The sequence below is a fragment of the Otolemur garnettii genome, unplaced genomic scaffold (assembly GCF_000181295.1).
Source record: "Otolemur garnettii isolate 467f Iridium unplaced genomic scaffold, OtoGar3 scaffold00091, whole genome shotgun sequence".
Classification (NCBI taxonomy): Eukaryota; Metazoa; Chordata; class Mammalia; order Primates; family Galagidae; genus Otolemur; species Otolemur garnettii.
In genome coordinates, this window is record NW_003852486.1 from 5,070,144 (window position 1) to 5,090,432 (window position 20,289).

Below are 20,289 nucleotides of genomic sequence, written 5' to 3' on the forward strand. Positions count from 1 at the left end.
CACTCTCTAGGTTTTGCTGGGTTCGGACGCACCGTCGGTTGCTATGGGGACCTCTTCCTCACTTCCAGGCCTGAACCAATGGGCATCACCACTGATGACCTCATGCCCCAGGCCCCAGGATTTTTTTTGCTATTTGAAGTCAGCGTGCACCCTTTTCAATTTCGTCACCGCTGGGGATCCCCCGACTACCCTGCTAGTGTGGACAACTGAAAGAAGGGACTGCTGGGCACTTATAATGTACTGAATGAGTGAATAAGGAAAAGAAAGAAGGAAATAATAAGAGGGAAGATGAAAAAAACAAGGAGCGGGCACAGAAAAAGAACAAAACTTCAGGGTTTAGCTGGAGGGGGGATGGGCTACTTGCAGCCCCAAGAAGCATGGAGCAGGATCCGGGTCGCAGGGCTGTCAGGCGCTCAGACTGGGAGACAAGGCAAGGGAAAGTAAGAAAGACTAGGGCAGGCCTAGCTCCTTGAGAGCCCCACCCTCAGTTGCCTAGAGCCGCTGAGTTGAGGGGAGATTGGTGACGCCTCAAAACTTGCAGGCCTGCCCAGTCTTCTGGAACCACACCCGGGAAGACGCCTCGAGGATTTCTCGTGGGTAGGGCCGGGTGCCCGGAAAGTCTCCCAGCTCCTTCAGCCCGTTTCAGCCCCATGAGCGGACTCAGCCCTAGCTTTCCATAGGGACGCACCCGGCGACTAAATCAGCCGCCGGCACAGGGCCCAGGCTGTGAGGAGAGTGAGTGTAGGACAGGGCTGGCCCGAGCTCCCATGGCTGGGCAGGTCTAAGTTCAAACCACCCCCAGCCCAGCTCCCGCGGTCCCGGAGGCGTGCGCCCTCGCACCTGCAGGTGACTGGGCAGCGGGCAAGGGCGTGTGTTTGTGTCAAGTGTGCGAGTCTGACTGTGAGAGTATGTGTCTGAATGCTGGGAAAGCCGACTGGGCCCCATCTCCCTCGCACATGCGTTCTTGTCTGCGGCGGATCCGCGCGCCGGCCCCGGACGCGGGAGCGAGCGCGCCAGCCCCGGTCCGCTACGTGGGAGTGCCTGGGGCAGCAGCTAGCGGGGTGAGACCCTCACACTTCTCGGTCCGGGACGGGGGCGGCTAATCGGTAGCCCCCGCTCTGCCCCGCCCACGGCGTCACTGGGGAGGGCAGAGGCAGCAGTAAGTCGGTATCTATGGCAACATATAGACACCTTCCTGGGCGACAGTAGAGGCGGAACTCGAACCCAGGACTGTTAGACCTGGCCCGCAGCTGGGTCTTCGGCTGACTCCACCCTTCCTCCGCGCCCCAGCCCCTTGCCCCAGGTAAAGATCGAAGTTTGAGGTGGGGGCCCTGACACGAACACACGCACCCCCACAGGGACATTTTCTGAAAAGTGGCCTCGAATGGAGGGAGGGATTGACTTGAGCCTGCCCAGCCCGCAGGGCTGCCCTCCACCCCAGGCCTCAGCCAGAGTCATGGAATTAACGTGAATGGTGATGACCAAAGTCTGTGCTCAGGTGTGGGGGGGAGGGCCCCGCCCTCTCTGAAAGGGCCTCAGGTCTGATCGAGGTGCACAGGGGAGGAGGGGTTCACAAACTCCAGCACCTCCGCGTTGCGGACCCCCAGAGCCCCCACCCCCGCCCAGTGTTCACACGCTGCCTCTTGGTGCCGCAGCCAGGCCGAGCTAATCAGCACAACATCCACCTATCGATTGCTGGCTGGGTGCCAGAAGGGTGGGCACCGTGCCAGTGGAGGCTGCGGGGGCATGGGGTGGGTAGAGCACAGCTGCAGGGGAAGAGGACCCCTTACCCTGGCTCCACCCAGGACACCGTGGAGAGAGAGGGCCCGGGTTGGGGTTTGGGGGATCATAGCCTTGCCTGCCAGGGGTGGAAGTATGTGGTCTGGGAGCAAAGGGGGCCCTCCCTCCTCCGCCCCACCCCCTCCTCCTTATAAAGGCGAAGAACAAAGAGGCCGCTGGGGAAGGAGGCTTTGATCTGACCCCACCTTCTCAGTTCTAGGCCAGGCACCGCCCATAGTGTCCTTGGGGAGGAAGAGGGATGCCCAGCTCTCACAGACCCAAGCCTTCTGAAACTGAGGCACTGTCTGCTGCCCCTTGCTTTTGCCCCATTGCCCTATTTGGCGCTGCTAGGGCTTGAGCAGTGCCCCAAGCGTGGGGCTGTCAGGAGCATCTGTCCTTCTCAGCACAGGAAGCCGGCTGGGGAGGTGAGGGAGGGTGCCAAGCTCCACAGCTGCTGCTGGCACCCAAGCCACACTGCCCAGAGGGGTACCCACTGAGGTCTGGCATGGATGGCCTGGGCCCAGCTGGTATAGAGGTCAGGCCAAGCTAAGCTGAGAGCACAGGCCACAGGGAGTCCTGGTGTCAGGGAAGGAGCCAGGAGCCAGTAGGCTGGAGAGGGTAATAAAAAGATGGGTGGTTTATTGAAGGTTTGGTCTAGACACTTACAAAAATACAAATTGGCATGAAATTCTACCTTATGACAAGTCCGTCTTCATAGAAGACAAGTGAGTGACTCCCCCCGGGAGGGCAAGGTGCTGTCCCAGGGAAGAGGCCCACAGGGCACAGATGGCAGGTCTAGCAATCTACCTGTCCCTGGGTCTTCAGCCTTGGCCCCCAGATGGCTCAAGGATTTTATCCCACAAAATCCCAGTCTTTCTGGGGACGAGACCATCCAAGCAGCCTACAAAGCCCCCATCTTTGTCTTGCCTTCGCTCCAGGGTTTCCAGGGCTGTCTGTAGCTCCTCTTTAGCCTGTGATGAAGGGGCAAGCACTTGCAAGGATCACCTCAGACCTTCTGACCTCCCCCATCAATGCTCTACCTGATCTGTCTGGATTGGCACCCCCAATGCAGACGACAGGGACCCCTCCTCCTGTAGGAGATCTTGGGAAGACTCTGGCTCCTTGAGGTGGTAGGGAGGGTCCGCATGGCTTACAGAATTCGCAGGAGACGCAGAATCAGGAGCAGCAGCAACAGCAAGAGACAGAGGGGGCTGGGAGTGTCCCCTCCTTGCCACCCTGATGTACCACTCTCTCCAGGGCTCCCAACAGGATGGGCTGACTGAGACTCTGTGAGGGGGAGGGGTAGCACTGATGGCTCCTACTTCTTCAGCAGCCTCCTTCCTGCCCTTCCCCATCAATTGTTCCCCCCACCCCATCTCATTCTCCAGAGGCTCCCAAACCAGCCAGTCCCCTCCAAGGATGACCTACTGCAGTGGTTCTCAACTTTCCTAATGCCACGATGTATTTTCATTGTTACAAAGGGGTTGCGACCCACAGGTTGAGAATTGCTGACCTACTCCCTCATCCTTTCAAAGCCCCACCTTCCAAGTCTCCACAAAATTTCCACTAGAGACAACTAGCCCAGTTAAGGCTTGGAAGGGTCTACACCTGAACATCCCATTCCCTTCCCCCGGATTAAAAAGGAGTTCAGGCTCAGCACCCATAGCTCAGTAGTTAGGGCGCTGGCCACATACACTGGGGCGGTGGGTTCCAACCCGGCCTGGGCCTGCTAAACTACAATGACAACTACAACAAAAAAATAGCCAGGTGTTGTGACGGTGCCTATAGTCCCAGCTACTTGAGAGGGTGAGGCAAGATAATCACGTAAGCCCAAGAATTTAAGGTTGCTGTGAGCTGTCACACCATGGCACTCTACCGAGGGTGACATAGTAAGACTCTGTTTCAAAAAATATAAAATAAAAAGGAGTACAGTGAAAGCACCCATCAAGTCAAATGGGGAATAGGCCCCCCTGGACCCCTCAGAGCCTGATGCTTCCAGATTCTCCACTTTTCCTCCCTCCTTCCTAAAAGTGCCACACTAGCCAGAGAGCCACTCCCCTACCCTAAACCACTTACTGCTCTCCTTGCAGCAGACAGACACCTGGAGCCTCAAGCACTGGCCAGGACTCTCTGGAGTTGGCACCGCTGGGTGGTAGGAAATTGGGAGGAAGAAAGTTAGCACAGGAGTGACCCCTTTGTTCCTTGGACCCTGTTCAGACCCTCCCAGCTTCTCTCTGTAAAGCTCTTCCTTACTTTGGGACCACATCCATGTACTAGTCCCATCCGTGCTCCCCTCTCTTCTTCCTAGCCTCCTGTCCTTGTCCTCCCTCTCTACAGTCACTCAAGCTGTTCCCCTCCTCAGTCCTGGGCACAACCCCATCCCCCTCACAAGCCTCTCCTTGCCCTTCATGTCAGGCTCTGTGCCTTGACCGGTGGCAATGGCAGGGAATCCCATCCCTCCCCAACTTCCTCAGAAGTGCCCAGCGTGTTCGTATCACTCACAGATGTAGTAGTATGTCTCTCCAGGCAGGAACTCGAAGCCAAGGGAGAAGGGTGTGAAGCGCTGAATCTTCTCTGAGAACTGAACGTGGGTGAAGGGCAGGGAGCACACCCAGCGCTTGAAGGCACCTGGCCCCTCTGCCTGGCAGACCTCATAGCCTGGCCGGTCCACCATGTATAAAGTAAATGTCTCAGGCCCCTCAGGGGGGCCTGGGCCTTCATAGTGGGGGCAGAAAATGTCTAGGTAATCATTGAGGCCCAGCTCCAACACAGCATCTCCTTGCAGTAGCCTGTGGGCATAAGGCAGGGGTAGGCTTAGCACAGCTGGGCGGGGGGTGGGGGGGGTCAGAGATACCCGTTCCCAGGAAGGCCTGAGTTCCCCAGACTGACAGCTTCTGAGAGACAGATTGTAAGAGATGATGAATTCAAGGTTCAGAGAGGTTCAGGGGCTGCGGTGCCCATGACCAGGTGGATTAGATGAGAGAAGGCTGGGCTCCACCTTTCAGGCTGGAGCCACCACATACCTCACTAGATCAAGGGCCCAACACTGGGTGTGGTGCGGCACCAGGACTGGTAAGTGTCAGATGATTGGATGCTGTGAAGAGGCTCAGAGAGGCAGGGTCACAGAGAGGGCCTATAGTGAGTTACAGACACAGAGATAGAGATGCGACTGGGAACAGTATCCTCAATAACAGACACACAGAGAGGAAGACTACCTTGTAGCCCTCAGTCCAACAGTGAAAACAATGCCATGGTAAAATACTAATAACAATACTCATGAGGGAGTAGGTACTGGCTGCCTCCCTTTTTTGGCCAGGACAAGGCAGTGCCAGGCATGGGGGTAGGTCCAAAACCTATCCAGTCTTCAGCCTTCTCAGGAATCTCTTCCCCCCTTCTTGGGAGCTGCCAGCACAGGGAGGAAGGGCTATAACAGGCTGCCTCCACAGTCTACAGACTTTATGAACCATTCCCCCCACCATACACATAACAAAGCTTGACCTATGAAAGGCCTCTAGTTGTCCCTTAATGGGTGGTCAAAGCACCAACTCTATCATCAGGAGTTCTGATTAGAAATGAAGATTCCTGGAATCCTACCACTTTGGGAGGCCAAGATGAGAGGATCACTTGAGGCCAGGAGTTTGAGACCAGCCTTAGCAACAAAGTGAGACCTTATCTCTACAAAATATAGAAAAATTAACTGCCACGTTAATGCATGCCTGTAGTCCCAGCTGCTCAGGAGACTGAGGCAGGAGGATCACTTGAGCCTAGAAGTCTGAGGTTGCTATGAGCTGTGATGATGCCACTGTGCTCTAACCAGGGCAACAGAGCAAGACCCTGTCTTAAAAAACAAACAAACCCAATCCCCCCCCCCCACACAAACATTCCTGGGCTGAGCCTAGACCTACTAGATACACAAGCTGAGTAAGGACAGGATCTTTGTAAATTTTGTTCTACTGCATCCTCAGTGCCTGGAAAAGAGTGCCCAGCACAAGACAGCACTCAATAAATATTTGTGGAATGAATGAATGAATCATAAACCTCAGGGTTGGGGGCTAGGAACCTGAATTTTTAACAGGTCCTCCAAGTGATTCAGAGGCATTGGTCTGTAACAGAGGTGTAGGAATTCAGAGCACAAGGACAATAGCTGTTATCACTCAGTATTGGTATTGTAATGACCTGTCTTTATGTCGGTTGTTCCAGAGTCAGTGAGCTCCCAGAGGGCAGTCTTGGTCTTCTGTCTCTAATCCCCAGCAGCCTAGCGCAGGATGGGGCACATAGTATGTACTTAATCAATGTAAATAAGTGAAAAACTGAACAGAGCCACACACTGTCTTAGGTAGAAAATCAGAACGGAACACAAGTGGGAAACAGAAGAGAGGCAGGGAGATTTGGGGAGGAGGATGGAAACAGATTCAGAGGTAGGCAGTTTAGGAGAGAGAAATAATAGTTCTATCTACACAGCCTGCACCTCTTTCACATACCTTAGTTAGCCCGCCTGGCTTTCCAGGGTGCTGGACGTTATTAGCCCATTTTACAGATGAGGTTAGGGAGGTCATACGACTTGCCCAAAGGTGATTCGGCTAGAAGGGCAGGGTCGGGACAGAAATAGAAGGACCAGTAAAGACCGAGATGAAAGCAGAGATAGCGAATGAGACCAGGTGACAGAGTGAGAACCAGAGGGGAGGCCCAGAGAGCAGGACAGTAACCCACAAAAGCCCCTCCTGTATTCTCCAGTAGCCTGCCTGGGCTCTGGCCGGCGGGAAGCCCGGGAGCACCAGGAGAGAAGGCAGGGGGCGGAGCCGGGGCACTGGCAGATGCCCCCCAGCTCCACGCTCCAAGAACCCACAGTCAGCCTTCGGGGCTAGGGAACTCCGTCCACCCCCCAACACGTGCAGGCTAGGGGTAGACCGGGGCGCGCCTCGCCCCTCCCCCCTCCCCCGCCGGCTCAAACAAAGGAGTCCCGGCGCGCCGCTGAGCTCAGGCGGCGCCGTGCAAAAAGCGAGTGGCGGGCACGCGCACAGGCCGGGAGCGCGCAAACCCAGCTTAGAGCTTGTCCGGTTCGGCCTGGCTACCTGGGGTTACTGGAGTTCCAGTAGACGACGTGGCGAAGGCTGGAGCCCCCGCGCAGAGGGGAGCCGAGAAACGCGGCCCAGAAGACAGTTTGCAGGAGGGGCAGTAGCCGCATCGCCCCTAGGGTCCAGTCTGGTCTGGCCCTACTGGTCCCGGCCCGCTCCACAGTCCGGGATGGAGAAGTACAAAGTGAGGAAGGGGGCTGCGGGAGAGGGGTGGGGGTGCGGAGACTCAAAGGCCCCGCCCCTGGATAACTTTGCACCAATGGGAGCGCGTCTCCTCTTTCCATTCAGAGCCGACCGCGATTAACCCCTTGTGCACCGGAGCGAGCCATGCCAGCGAAGTGGCGAGGGGGTAGGGAGGAAAGAGATACTCCACTAAGAGTATTTTCAGGGAGGTCGTGTGTTTTGTGTCTGTCTGAGTGCGGGAAGAAAGTCTTATTAGAAATTTCGCAGATTTTAAATAGGGCCACACAACCTTTGCCCAGATAGGGAGTGCAAAACCTGTCCAGCCACCTTCATACATTACCCCCTTTTCTTTGCACATCTAGAGATAGTACGAGGGGAAGGAACAGAGCACCTTCTGGAACAACTCTCTTCCCTCCCTTAGGTAGCGTGCTAGATGCCTCGTCTGGGGTTGGCGTCTGTCCCTTTCTGCCCCACTCCTTCATTTGGGGCTGGGGTCCCACGCGGCCCCAGTCCTGAAGTTGAATGACGCGTTTGCGGCAGTACAAAGAGCCTTTGTTCCAGAGTTTTCAGGTGGGGTCGGGGAGGGGGAGAAGGGAGGTACGCGGCCTTGGGATCCCGGGGGAGCCGCCATCCCACTCGGTCCTGCCTCCAGGACTCTGAGAACATCAGCCAGATATATTTTTCCAAGCCACTGGTCAGCGGGTGGAGATGGCGGCTGGTCCGACAGCTCGGCCGGTTTTGTAGATGGCTGTCCCTGGGAGCCGCGCGGCGGGACTCGAAAACTGGGTGTAGCTACGAGTGTACAATTCCCGGTGATACAGGATTGCACTGAAAGCATTCCCATCTGGGCAGAAACCAGCCGCGAGCATCCCTGGGACGCGCGCTGACCTACACTGGGCCTCCCACCGCGTCCGAGGCGGCAGCACCTCCTGGTGGCCAGATCTGGGACTGCAGCAGGACGACTCAGCCTCCAACAGCAAACTCCGAGGCGCACTCCCAAGACCGCACGTTTATTGCATCTGAGCAGAGACAGGCTGTGCTCACCTCCCTCGACCCTGTCGAGTCCCTAGCCCCTCACCCAAACTCCCTGCAACGATGTGGGCAGGTCCCCAGAATGCTGCTTGATTCCTGGTGTCCTAAGACACCTGTTCCGCTGTGTCCAGGTTCAGCTCCTTCAGTCAAAGTAGGGTAGTCCAGGGGGCAAGACCAGTTTGGAGGCCTCAGGAAAGGTCAGAGGTAGAGCGAGAAAGCTGCTGGGGGTGGTGGCGCCGGTCTGGAGTACAAGAAGCCGAGAATAAAGGTCAGAGATCCCCTTGCCCCAGATCACTCATCCTGCCCACCTATCTGTAGCCCTCCTCCTCACCTACCTGGAAGGTGCCACTAGGGGCGGGGTTCCAGCACCTGCACCAGGCAGGTTACCCGATGGGCTCCGACCCTGGGGGTCGGCAGGCAGTGGTTTCCTCGGGGGTGGGGGCTTGGAAGGCCCCTGAGACTGAGGGAGAGAAGGCAGGAGGTCAGCTTGGGTATGGGGGGGGTGTCATATCGCCCATCCCCACTGCACTGGTGCTGGGGGGACACCACCTTGAGGGTAGCACCTGAGGTCACTCTTGTCTGCAAACAAACCTGTCACCATTAAAGGCACCACTGGGATATGTGCCGTCTGGCACTGAGGGGCCATCTTGCCACGGACAGCAGCATCACAGCCCTAAGTGGGAGGAGAGGCCGTGCCCTTCTCTCCCCGCACTGTTACCTTTGGGCTCCTCACCACCGGGTCAGCGGGCAGAGGGCGAGTGGGGGGATTGGGCCGGTCAGCGAGCTCAGCCTGAACAGAGAGAGGGGCAGTGGCTATGAGAGCACAGCCAGGGGCAGTGGGCATGCAGAAGCACTCCCGATGGATTCAGGTCAACATGCAGAGTCAGCCAGGGGACAGGAGAGAATGGGGGCATGCGCGCGGAGGCGGGGGCATGCCAGCAGATGCCTCGCGGGGGGAAGGTGTGGGTCAGGCCGAGTCCCTGGCCGGCTGCAGTCCCGCCACGGACCACCAGATGGTGGTAGAAACCAAGGCAGGAGGCTCACCCTTTGCTGCTTCTGGGGCTCAGAGTGTCTGAAGGCTGAGGGGCACCCTGGTCACCTAATGAAGAGCACCACTGACAGGAAGCAGGGATGAGAACTGCAATTGGGCACCAAGCCTCCCACCTACCCTGGGCCAGGGCAGGAACTGGCCCAGATTTACCTGGAGTCTTTTAGGCACAGGGTCAGGTGGCAACGGCCTGGAAGGGGGGGCCGGGAAGCCGAGAACAGTAGCCTGCTGAAAGAGCAGGAGGAGCAGACAGGCACAGGGCAGGCAAAGGGAAGCAGGGAGACAGATGTGGGCAGAGTAGGGTTAGTACCCAGGGAAGATAGTCAGGGCCCCAGGGGCTGGAGTGCTGTGCACGCAGTTATTCAGCTGCATGTAGAGGGGTAACAAGTGGGGGGTGTGCAGACCACCTCCATACACACACTCCTGTAGTCAGACCCACAGGGCTCAGGGAAGGGACACTCACCAGCCCTCTACACGTGGTGACCAGGCCTCACAAGGTTCTGGCACATTGAAGGAAATACTGAGCACCTCCCCCCTTGCACCCGTCAAGGATCATTGCTGAGGGCACAGATAGACCCACCACTCAAAGTCACCAGCATGGCCGAATGAAAAAGCTCAGCAGGGCCTTCTCTAGTAGACTTTCCTCCCCACTGCAGTCTGCACTTTACTTCTCTGCCCATAGCCAGGGGAGGGTTGGAGGACAGAAGGCTAGCCCTGGTTCCTCTGACAGGCCCTGGGGGCATGCTGGTCTTTCTGAGTCTAGAGCCTTCACTGTCCACCCTCAGGGCCTAAGCTGGGTGCTAGGCCAAGGTGGGCCCCCTCTTCTCTGGCATGCAGGACTCACCTTCCTGCCTGGCATCAGCAGGGCCCTCTGTTGGGGTCCTGGCCGTTCAGGGTTATCAGATTGGGTTGCCCTGAGCATCAGGAAAGGCAAAGAGGAAGAGAGCCCAGCCTCAGACTCTGTTCTCCAACCTTAACCATCCTTGAGTGGGGCTGACCCTTGCAGCCCCTTAGAGAGGAGCCTATATACAGTTTAGGTCAAATCAGGTGGGGGGCACTTGAGCAGCCTGAAGGAAGGCCCCACTTATCCAGCACAGGGGTTCCTGGGGAGAAATGGCCCTAACATCCCAGTTCTACCCGGGGGGGATCAACATACAAGGTGAAGGGTTATGGAGTGTATGTAGGGAAGGGAGGTGTGTGGGGTGTGGCAGTCAGCAAGCTTAGGGTTCAAGGGGCTCAGGGCTTAGAACCAGTGGCAGGGGCTACAGAGGTTACAGCAGCCTTCAGAACTAAAGGAATTGGTAATAGGGAGATGATGCTCATACCTGTATTGGCAGTTGGATCCCTTGAGCTGGCATAGTCGCTGGTGTAGGCGGGTACGGTACCAATAGCTGGCACCAAGCAGCACCAGGACCAGTAACAACAGGAGGCTGAGGAGCAGCCCTGTGGTCAGGGAGCTGGTTGCTGTAGAGTGAGGTCCGTTTAAAGGGGGGCAGGGCTAAGAGCTCTATACCCATGAAGGAACAGGGGGCAGGGAGTGAAGCCCAGTGAGCAGAGTAAGTAAAGGAGTCAGAAAAAGAGGGCTGAAATGGAAAGGTAAGAAACGAGCTACTCTGTCCACCCCGAGCTGCCCCTGTCCCCACCCCATGCTACCTCTGAGCTGGGTGCTGCAGTCAGGTGGTGCCCAGCCCTCCTCACAGTGGCACTTCCTATTGCTATCACAGACCTAGGAAGGACAAGGTAAGCAATGAGGGGCTCTGTACTCATGAGGCCATTGTGGGAGGATCATTACTTGAGCCCAAGAGTTCAAGACCAGCTTTGGCAACATAGTAAGGTCTCAAAAAAAAAAAAAAAAGGCAAATAAAAAAAGAAGGGCTTGGCACTTTGGAACTACTTCTCCCCCTCTAGCTTTTTAAGAGCTCAGATTTCCACAATGGGTAGAGAACCAGAGCCCTGGAGAAAGAAAGTCTTCCAAGCCAAAGGAAGGTAGATCAAACTAGCACTTACTGAGGGCCTGTTATATGCTGGCACTGTGCTGGGAGCTTTCATACTCATCTCATGCACCCCAGGAAGTGGGTCCTACTCTGTCCCTTGGATAATGAGGAAACTGAGCCCAGGGAGGTTAATAGCCTGGCCCAGGTCACACAACTAGGATGTACAGCAGGGATTAGAACAAAGGTAGGTCTGTTTCCAAAGTCCATCACCCTGTTTATCCCTGGGGCTCTCCACTCCCCTTCTATTGCCTTCATCCCAGCTCACCCCATGCCCATGGCATTTGCTTCGACATTCCTGTGCTCCCAGGAGATCCACTGGTTGACATTGATGGGCGATACATATCTGCACCATGGGGAGAGAAGAGTGAAGGTTATATTCCCATAAAGCTTTGCTGTGACTAGGAGGCCAAGAAAGCTGAGGCCACATCCTGCTAGTACAGATGGGGAAACCAAGGCTCTATGGGATGGCAGGGCTTTGCTCTATCTGAAGTAGGGATATAACTCCCTCAGTCTGTGCCTATTACATTCTTGGATGGTCCAGATGTCCCTTGCCCACCCAAACTGCTCACCAGGCCAGGGCCACAGGATGTGCCAGGCAGAGTCAGGAGGGGCTGGGCCACGTCGTTGCCCAGGTCCACGTGCACCCAGCTGCAATTCAGCTGGGTCCCATTCACTTCCAATGTCTCCTGGAGCAGATCCCGGGCTAAGCCCAGCAGAGGCTGAACTCTACCCCCCTGGCACTGGAGCTGCCCACAAATGGCATCTCTAAGGGGAAGGGGAAAGGGCACGCAGTCAGTGGGAGCAGGGCCAAAGCTCCCACTAACCTGGAGGAGGAGCTAAGTCTCTTCACTTACCTAGGGGCGCAGGGCACATAGCTGCCATTGCTGCTGCGCCCACAGTTCCCAAAGGCATTCCCCCGAGTGTTGGCTGTATGGAGGCAAATGGGAATGGCAGGCTGGGCCCCAGGTCCCCAAAGTGATTGGCATTGCTGAGTATAGGAGGCACAACGCCCGTGCATGCATACAGCCTGTCCACCAGCGCAGGGTTCGCCATCTCCTAAGCTGACATCGGGGGGACACTGGGAGCTATTTCCAGGGCAGAACTCCGGCAAGTCACAGTCGCCTCTGGTAGGGCGGCACTGCCAGCCAGCAGGGCGCAGCTGTGGAGGATGGGCAAGTGTCAGAGTGGATGCTGGGCAAATTCAGCCAGGCCCGAGAATCAGAATGACCCCTTCCACCTTGGCCTCTGGCAGATGAGCTCTGAGTGGCCAGTCTAGACTGTGCCTACCTGGCAATTTTTTTTTTTTTTTTTTTTGAGACAGAGCCTCAAGCTGTCCCCCTGGGTAGAGTGCCGTGGCATTACAGCTCACAGCAACCTCCAACTCCTGGGCTCAAGCGAGTCTCCTGCCTCCGCCTCCCAAGTAGCTGGGACCACAGGTGCCCGCCACAACGCCCGGCTATTTTTTGGTTGCAGCCATCATTGTTGTTTGGCGGGTCCGGGCTGGGGATTCGAACCCGCCACCTTAGGTGTACGTGGCTGGCGCCTTAGCCGGTTGAGCTATAGGCGCCGAGCCCCTACCTGGCAATTTTGACAACAGGGTCCATCAGATGCACACTGTGCCCCTGGCTTCAGCTGGCAGGTGACATAATCACAGCAAGGATCAGTGCAGTCCTACAGGCAAGGGCATCAGAGAAGCCTCTGAGACTGCCTCTAGCCAACCCCTCCTCTCTAAGGACAAACCGAGGATGCCCAAAGCCACAAAGAAAGTAGGAGCTAGAGCCCAATAACCCATGTGCTTTCTGCACACAGGGATGTTGGGGTAGGGAAGGGCTAATGAGCCAAAGGGAGTGGGGCAAGGCTTGGGGCATGGGGCTCACATCTGGGAAGCCACAGTCACACTGTTCACCAGGCTCCACAAGCATATTTCCGCAGAAAGTGGCCAGGGGGGGCAGGCTGGGTAGCTGCTCAAAGAGGCAGCTGCCCATGCCATCCAGGAGGGCTTTCTCCAGGGCCTGTCGGCTACAGTTGCTGAAATTCAGGCCTTGCAGGAAGCTGTGGAAGGTGGCAAGGAAGGTTGGTGCTGTGGATCTTGCCCCGTCCTATCCCTTATCTATGTCCTGCAGTAACTTACTCTGTGGAGGCCTCCATGATGCAGCTCTTGGCTGGGGCTGGACCCGGACAGGGGCAGCTGTTTCCAGGTGAATCGTGGTCCAGGCCTAGGCTGTGACCCAACTCATGGGCTATAGAGGAGGTGACTCCCAGAATGCTTGTAGAGTAGTCCTGTTATTGGGGAGAAGTACCCTTGATCCAGCCCCAGCTCAGCCTGCCTCTACCACGATGCCTAGCCCATTCTGTCTGGCTTCTTAGGCACACAATAGGAAATGCTTCCCTCCTTAATTGCTTCTAAAGTAGAAAAGCCCAGGCCTGGGTGGCGGGAAACCTGGGTGCTAGCTTAGCTCTGTTCCCCTCTCTTGCTGAGTAACTATAGGAGATCACTTCTATTTTGGGGCCTCAGTTACCCCATTACCTTCCTCCAAGGAATGGAAGACTGCATAGGTGGGGACTGTGTACATGGTAAAGAGCCAGCTGCCCCCACACCCACAGCTTTGGGGATAGGCAACTTTGTGGGGGTGTTTCAGTGAGTAAGTAGTACCACACTTATAAGAAACTGAATTGGGAATGGGGAGGAGACCTGTAAATATCTTACCATGTTCACACCTCCTGAGAATTCAGGAGAACACATGGAGTTCTGAATGGCCATGCCTACCATAGGCCCATTGAACGAAGTATCGCTGTGGGATTAAGAGGTCAAAGGTGAGGGCTGAAAGCTGTAGTGATCAGAGCTTAAGGGCCTGAGATAGGGAGTTGAAGGAGGGTGTGTGAATTAGGCCAGGACAGGGTAGAGTAGAGTCAGGCCCCTCTGGCTGGGCCTGGGGGTCTTACGTCACCAGCTGGGCATTGTCATGGGGCAGTCGAGGTAGCAGATCTGTCTGGCGCCAGTGGAGGAAGTTATCCAACGTGACAGCTGGGTCTGGACTTATCTCCACCAGGTCACGATGGATCCAGGCTTCTAGGCCCACAAGGGCTATTCGTACATTCAGGGGCCGGAAGAACTGAAAAAGAGCTGGGGCTCAGAAAAGGGGCTGCCATGGTCAGGGGGCGAGGGTTGCTGCCCTGTCTAATACTCACTGTGTCCAGCAGGAGAGCCACTTCCAGTGTGCGGTTCAATAGGGACTGGAAATCTGGGTACCTCTGGACCTGTGGGCCAAGAGAGATGACTGTGAAAGATGGCAGGGTGGGTGGGGGTGGGGAAGGTGTGCAGGGGCCAGCAGGCTCACCTCTGAATGGTCAGCCACAATCACCAACTCAATAATCTTGGTCTCTGTTACCACATCCCGCCTCCACTATGGACAAGATGGAAGAGTATAAGGCAAACTGCCGCTCATGGCCAGCAGCCACATAGGGCTGACCAAGATGCACCCACTCCTATCTGTGTGGTCAGACAGAGGAGGGTGGAGAGCCATTTTACAGGTGAATTACTGAGGGCCAGAGAGGCCAGAAACTTCCCAGATACCACCAGGAAGTATGGTCTACTCCCAGTGTGAAGCCAGGAGTAGACTCCCACTTTTCTGTCTCCAAACTCATTGCTTTTTCCAAATTTTAAAAAATAATGATCGTAAAAAATCAACAATAACCAATACTCTCAAAAATGTGCCCAGCACAGTTCTAGGATATATATATACATATATATATTTTCATTCATTTAATTTTTCCCAGAAACTCTATAAAGCAAGTGGCTTTATTATCTCCATTTAAAAAATTGAGCCTGTAGCTGAGCGGCTAGGGTGCCAGCCACATACAATGAGGCTGGTGGGTTCAAATCCAGCCTGGGCCTGCCAAACAATAATAACAACTACAACCAAAAAATAGATGAGCACTGTGGTGGGCACCTGTAGTCCCAGCTACTCAGGAGGCTGAGGCAAGAGGATTGCTTAAGACCAAGAGTTCGAGGTTTCTGTGAGCTGTGATGACATGGCACTCTATCTAGGGTGACAGCTTGAAACTTTGTCTCAAAAAAAAATACATAAAATAAAAATTAGGAAATTTAGTTTTTATTGCTCTATGATTGGTAACTTCATTACCTGTAACCAAGTGAGAATTCTCTGCAGAAGGGATCCTAAGACAGATGAAGAGTGTGAGCCAAATACCTGCTCTCAACCCTGGATATGCCATTTATTAGTTGTATGGCCTTGGGCAAGTCACCTAACCTCTCAGAACTGGTTTCCTCATTTTAAAATAAAGTTACTGATAGCATCTACCTTCCAGGGTTGCTGGGAAGGGTAAGGGAGAGAATATCACAAAGTTGACCATGGAAATTGCCTTATTAGCAGGAGCTGTTGTTATTGTCAACACATAGCTCTGAGGGCCCTCCTCCCTTTGCTCTGTACCCTGTGAATGTGGCGTTGTCCCTCTGGTGGAGCCTGAGTGGGCACAGATGCACGCCTGCTTAGGGTACAGCTGTGGCCTGGCAGGAAGAGGTCTTGGATCCGGGTGATAATGGGAGAACCCTGAAGGTTTCCAGGCCCGAGCTCCAGAGTATAGCTTCTTTCTGGAGACAAGACCACTAAGCCCCTAAGGAAAGAGAAAGGTAGTCAGAGAACATTTTGCTCCATGCCTGGTATCCCCTCACTCTTTCCACCATCATGGAATCTACCCACTATACCTGAGCCCAGAGCAGGTACAAATGGACACCCAAGACTCTGCATGGCCCCGCACTCCTCCCTGGTAGCAGCAGTTCTCCTGTAGCAGAGAAACATAGTGCTATCCCAAGTGGTAGGCAGGATCTGAACCCAGCAATCTACCTTGTTGGTAAAGATATGCAGTGTCCTCCTCCCACATCTTCCAAGGCTGACACCCCCAGATGGCCCCTTCCTCTTTCCCCTAGGCAAGAATCTGGACACAAGAGGGCCCAACTCACCAGAGTGTATCCCTCACTGACCACCCGAGTACCATTGGGCTGGTACCACACCAGGGTTGGGCGTCCTAGGACCGATTCCCTGTGGAATGAAGAAAAAGGAGGGTGGTATTAAGTCACCTCCCAAGTTGGCATAATAGCAAGTTGAGGCCTGGAGGTGATGGGGGCGCTGGGGATCAGGCACCCCCAGACACACTTTCCTACTTTCCTGTGAGGCAGCAGTGAATAGCAGTTGGGCCCCTGACTCTGTCAGGCTATCGGGGTTCTAACCTGGCTTTCACCGTACTAGCTGTGTGACCTTGACCAATATCTTCATATTGTACCTCAATATCTTCATAGGTAAAATGAGGACAACAATACATATTGTATCGGCTCAGTGGCTAGGGTGCCAGAGCTGGTGGGTTTGAATCCAGCCTGGGCCTGCCAAACAACAATGACAACTACAACCAAAAAGTAGCTGGGCATTGTGGCAGGTGCCTGTAGTCTCAGCTGTTTGGGAGGCTGAGGCAAGAGAATTGCTTAAGCCCAGGAGTTTGAGGTTGCTGTGAGCTGCAATGCCACGGCACTCTACCCAGGGCGACAGCTTGAGACTGTCTCAAAAAAAACAAAACAAAAACAAAACCATATTGTATGAGGTTGTTATGAGGATTAAATGAGCGCAAGCACTTAGTACCCAGCACATAGTAAATGCCATCCAAGCTGCCATGTGACTATTATTACAACCATCACTGTTACCTATTCTGCAGCAGCTCCAGGATATGACTCTCACCATCCAGCTCCAGTATGATCCTTAGGGACTCAGGCAGACTTGTCTGTGGGCATCAGAGGGCATGTCATTTCCCTAGACATGCCTGCAACTCCTACCCTAACTAGCTGGAAAACAGACCCTCAGGAGAGCACCAACAATTAGATTACATTAGATTACGGGTGGGGGCCTCCCAAGGGAGGGGCCAGGAAGCCCTGCCTGGCCTGGGGCATTGTTCTGAGGGGTTATGTGAGGAGGTCAGGGAAGGTATCTGAGCTGCCCTCCTCCTCGGCTTCCTGCCTCTAGAGGAAGCATCAGAGAGGACCCAGAGTAGGCCTCAGCCCTTCCTCTGACTCAGCTTTAGAGTGGGGGGTGTGAGGCCCCCACCCTTTCCCACTCCCCTCACTGAGAAAACTGCCAACTTGAGATGAAGAAAGAAAGTTGGTTTCAGAATTTCCTCTGTGGAGATGGATGGGTTGGGTGAGGCTGAGGCAGACAGATGTGTACGGAGGCAGAGGGAGGTAAGTAAGGTCAGGTTGCTGGGGTGTGGTGGGAGAGGCCCCCCACAGCAAGGCCTCTTCACCAGTTCCTTGGCCAGGGTTGGCCTTTAGACACTTGATTATGTTGGGGGGATGGTGGGTGTATGTATTTATTGGGGGGTGAGAAGCTCACCTGAAGCATCTCTGGTAGACTAATCAGAAGGTTGTCCTGGAGGACCTGGGGCTCCAAGGTGCCACTCAGGGCTCTCTCTGACCTTGTCTGCTGCCTCTCAGTGCCACCTGCAGGGTCCCAGGACACCCCAAGATAGTGCTGAGTGAATGGATAGCAGACCCACCAGCTCCCAGCACATCCAGGCTTAGGTGCATGCTGGGACTGAAAGGAGAATACTGGAGGGAAGAGGCTTCTCTCCAATGTGTGGCTTTCCCGCACCAACCTATCCATAAGTCCCCAGAGAAAGAAGTTCAGCTCACCCAACCTGTGGTGCCTCCTTGTCCTCCTCCAGCCAATCCCAGTTTCTGACAGGGACTCTCCCCTATTCCCACTCCCTCCCAAACACTCCCCCTCCCAGAATGTCCTTTTAGCTCAAGGCTGAGCTAAACCTTGTGGCCAAGTGCCCACTCACCCTCCCCTTCCCCCGCAACCGAGATGCCAGGAACGCCCATTTCTGGGCGAGCAGTGCAAACACCCCCACCTCTCTAAAACCCCTCACGCCCAGCCAGGCACACCCGCTCCCCACAGCCTCCACTTCCCACACACAATGGCCCTCTCTCCTCTGGATACTCCACCCGCGCCTGCCTTTCTCGGCCCTCAGCCTGAGACAGCAGCGGGAAGTGAAAGTTCCAAGGAGGAGCTGCTGTCCCAGCTTCTTTCCAGGCCAATTCTCCCTTCTCTTGGCTCCTCCCGCCTGCCTGGCCAGGCTTCTGGTGGCAGTACCACTAGGGGAAGGTGCCTGGCTGCCTACGCCTGGGATAAGGAGAGAGAGCAGGGGCTAGAAAGAGTCCTTGTCACTAAACCCTTTAAGAGGTGCCCACTGGCGCACTGGCACCGGGTGGAACGGTCAGCTAGGCCCCAGAGGAGTGAAGACATCACTCTTAGGGACCAGCGACCCTCTTTCTATGATCCTCAGGGGGTGCTGGACAGGGCCTCGGTCCCTGGTCCTTGAGCCTGTGTCTGCAGGGACCACACAGAGGACGGGCAGGACAGGGATGAGGGGCACCGGCATCTCTCCTCTTTCTCCCCGCCATCGCCAAGTCACCGGACCTTAGGCCCAGGACAGCAGACCAGGGTGGGCCGCGCTCTTGCTGGGCTCTTCCAGAGACTCCGGTCGACCCCAATACCCCAGTGCCTTAGTGCCTTCCGACTTCCCTGCACAATCTCCCAGTCCGCCTCTTGGCCCACTGCAGGCTAAGTACTCACCTATACTTGGGAACAGCCAGGTGGGCAGAGGGCTGCCCGCGCCCAGGAGTCCCAGGGCCCACAGCAGCGCCAGCCGCATGGCAGCAGCGCCCTGGGCCGGGCGAGGACAGCAGGTGCGGGACCGCTGGCGGAGGAGCCGCCCGCGGCCGGGTCGGCTTGGAGCACCAGGTTGCGCGGCGCAGCCTCCAGGCTCCGTCCCGCCCCTTCTCACCCGGCCTCGAACCAGACCCCGCCCCAGAGGGACCTGCCCTCCTCGAGGCTCCGCCCCCGCCGCGCGCCTTTTCCTACAGAAGACGCAACCCACCCGCGACGCCCGCCCCGCCCGCGTTCCCCCTCCAAGGCTAGAGTCAGCCTTCGCCTCCGCCTCGGCTCCGCCCTCTGAGAAGCCCCGCCCCCCGTACGCCCGGCCCTCAGAAGACTAAACCTGTCGAACGCCTGCTCTGCCGGCTCTACCGGCTCCCTTCTTTTCGTCAGCGTGCACTCTGTAGAGCAGGGTAGGAGTAGGGGCCGGTCCGACCGGCGTCAGCGTCGTGCTTTCATCTGGCCCCGGGTCTGGACCCCTCCCTAGTGGCTTCTCTGTTTTCCCACCTGATGTCCGCGGCGAGCCAGCGTTCCCGACCACAGGCCCACAGCTCCAGACGCACTTCGGTCCCCGACCCATGCAGGGCGCTCAGCAGCAGCGCACAGGGAGTTTTATTAAAGAGAACGAGCGGGGCGGGAGCGTGAGCCCGGTGCCCCTTCACTCGGCGTAGGTGGTGTCGTCGTTGCTGTCACTGAAGGCGGAAGAAGAGAGCTCCTCGCGGGGTGTGCAGGCCGGGCAGCGCTGCAGCATATCGTCCCAACACGACGAGCAGTACACTGCCCCGCAGTCCGGTGTCTCGCACTTGCGGGACTCGGGCGTCTGGGGATCCAGGCATACTACGCAGCGCGGGCGCAGCCAGGGCCTCAGCAGTGGGCAGTGGCGGTGCAGAACGTCCACCAGCGGGGGGCGCTGTGGGGCGAAAGAGGGACTGGGGGCTGGACAGAGCTCCCTGCCCGAAATCTAGGGTCTTTGGCGACGCCCACGTGGACAAGGCTGCGTGGTTAAGAAGACCCCCGAGGAGGCTTGAGGCAGGTGGATAGACTGAACTCACAGGTTCGAGACCAGCCTGAGCTAAAGCGAAACCCCCCGCCATAGCCAGGCTTTGTGGCGGGCGCCTGTAGTCCCAGCTACTTGGGAGGTTGAGGCAAGAGCATCACTTGGGCCCAGGAGTTTGAGGTTGCTGTGAGCTTTGATGCTACAGCACTCTACCGAGGGCCACAAGAGAAACTAGTCTCAAAAAAATAAAAAGGCTTGGCGCCTGTAGCTCAGCGGTTAAGGCACCAGCCACATACACCGGGGCTGGCGGGTTCCATTCTGGCCCAGGCCTGCCAAACAACAATGACAACTACAACAACAACAAAAAAGCCAGGCGCTGTGGCGGGTGCCTGTAGTCCCAGCTACTTGGGAGGCTGAGGCAAGAGAATCACTTAAGCCCAAGAGTTTGAGGTTTCTGTGAGCT

General features: G+C 56.1%; 3 protein-coding genes across 8 annotated transcripts in view; all 3 read right to left on the reverse strand.

Annotated features, from left to right (window-relative positions):
• Positions 1 to 2,389: 2,389 nt before the first annotated feature.
• EFNA4 (ephrin A4) lies at positions 2,390 to 7,042 on the reverse strand. 3 transcript variants are annotated; one of them, XM_003795311.1, is made up of 4 exons: positions 6,852 to 7,042; positions 4,282 to 4,568; positions 3,856 to 3,924; positions 2,390 to 2,900 (listed from the first exon to the last, which is right to left on the reverse strand). In XM_003795311.1, exons 1-4 carry the CDS (start codon positions 6,962 to 6,964, stop codon positions 2,746 to 2,748), a joined length of 624 nt encoding a protein of 207 aa, XP_003795359.1. In that variant the 5' UTR covers positions 6,965 to 7,042; the 3' UTR covers positions 2,390 to 2,745. The 3 variants fall into 3 exon arrangements, with proteins under 3 accessions (XP_003795359.1, XP_003795358.1, XP_012664004.1); XM_003795310.2 differs by having other exon boundaries at positions 2,390 to 3,066; XM_012808550.1 differs by having other exon boundaries at positions 2,808 to 2,922; positions 3,858 to 3,924; positions 6,852 to 6,964.
• A 1,003-nt stretch (positions 7,043 to 8,045) lies between these two features.
• ADAM15 (ADAM metallopeptidase domain 15) lies at positions 8,046 to 18,827 on the reverse strand. 3 transcript variants are annotated; one of them, XM_003795312.3, is made up of 23 exons: positions 18,749 to 18,827; positions 17,504 to 17,610; positions 16,822 to 16,898; positions 16,090 to 16,168; positions 15,835 to 15,911; positions 15,560 to 15,743; positions 14,450 to 14,515; positions 14,301 to 14,369; positions 14,055 to 14,224; positions 13,819 to 13,903; positions 13,243 to 13,391; positions 12,989 to 13,163; positions 12,690 to 12,782; positions 11,966 to 12,270; positions 11,681 to 11,876; positions 11,377 to 11,454; positions 10,771 to 10,843; positions 10,443 to 10,581; positions 9,962 to 10,031; positions 9,271 to 9,345; positions 8,788 to 8,859; positions 8,405 to 8,529; positions 8,046 to 8,310 (listed from the first exon to the last, which is right to left on the reverse strand). In XM_003795312.3, the coding sequence occupies exons 1-23, from the start codon at positions 18,825 to 18,827 to the stop codon at positions 8,268 to 8,270; spliced, it is 2,586 nt and encodes an 861-aa protein (XP_003795360.1). In that variant the 3' UTR covers positions 8,046 to 8,267. The 3 variants fall into 3 exon arrangements, with proteins under 3 accessions (XP_003795360.1, XP_003795361.1, XP_003795362.1); XM_003795313.3 differs by lacking the exon at positions 9,271 to 9,345; XM_003795314.3 differs by lacking the exons at positions 8,788 to 8,859; positions 9,271 to 9,345.
• A 599-nt stretch (positions 18,828 to 19,426) lies between these two features.
• Positions 19,427 to 20,289, reverse strand: part of DCST1 (DC-STAMP domain containing 1) — a 17,615-nt gene continuing 16,752 nt past the window's right edge. For both annotated transcript variants that reach the window (XM_003795319.1, XM_003795318.1), the window contains one exon: positions 19,427 to 19,739. In XM_003795319.1, coding sequence (XP_003795367.1) covers positions 19,488 to 19,739 — 252 coding nt within the window. In that variant the 3' untranslated portion in view covers positions 19,427 to 19,487. The remainder of the gene's footprint in view (positions 19,740 to 20,289) is intronic.

Bases quoted from the DNA above. Each gene is read 5' to 3' on its own strand.
- EFNA4 (XM_003795311.1), bottom strand. From the start codon at position 6,964: ATGCGGCTACTGCCCCTCCTGCAAACTGTCTTCTGGGCCGCGTTTCTC. The intron at 3,925-4,281 runs GTGAGTGATACG...CCTACCACCCAG, and splicing joins AGAGACATACTACTACATCT to CGGTGCCAACTCCAGAGAGT. The intron at 2,901-3,855 runs GTAAGTGGTTTA...TACCACCTCAAG, and splicing joins TGTCTGCTGCAAGGAGAGCA to GAGCCAGAGTCTTCCCAAGA.
- ADAM15 (XM_003795312.3), bottom strand. From the start codon at position 18,827: ATGCGGCTGGCGCTGCTGTGGGCCCTGGGACTCCTGGGCGCGGGCAGC. The intron at 16,169-16,821 runs GTAACAGTGATG...TTCATTCCACAG, and splicing joins CTGGAGCTGCTGCAGAATAG to GGAATCGGTCCTAGGACGCC. The intron at 15,744-15,834 runs GTATAGTGGGTA...CTCTTTCCTTAG, and splicing joins TGTACCTGCTCTGGGCTCAG to GGGCTTAGTGGTCTTGTCTC.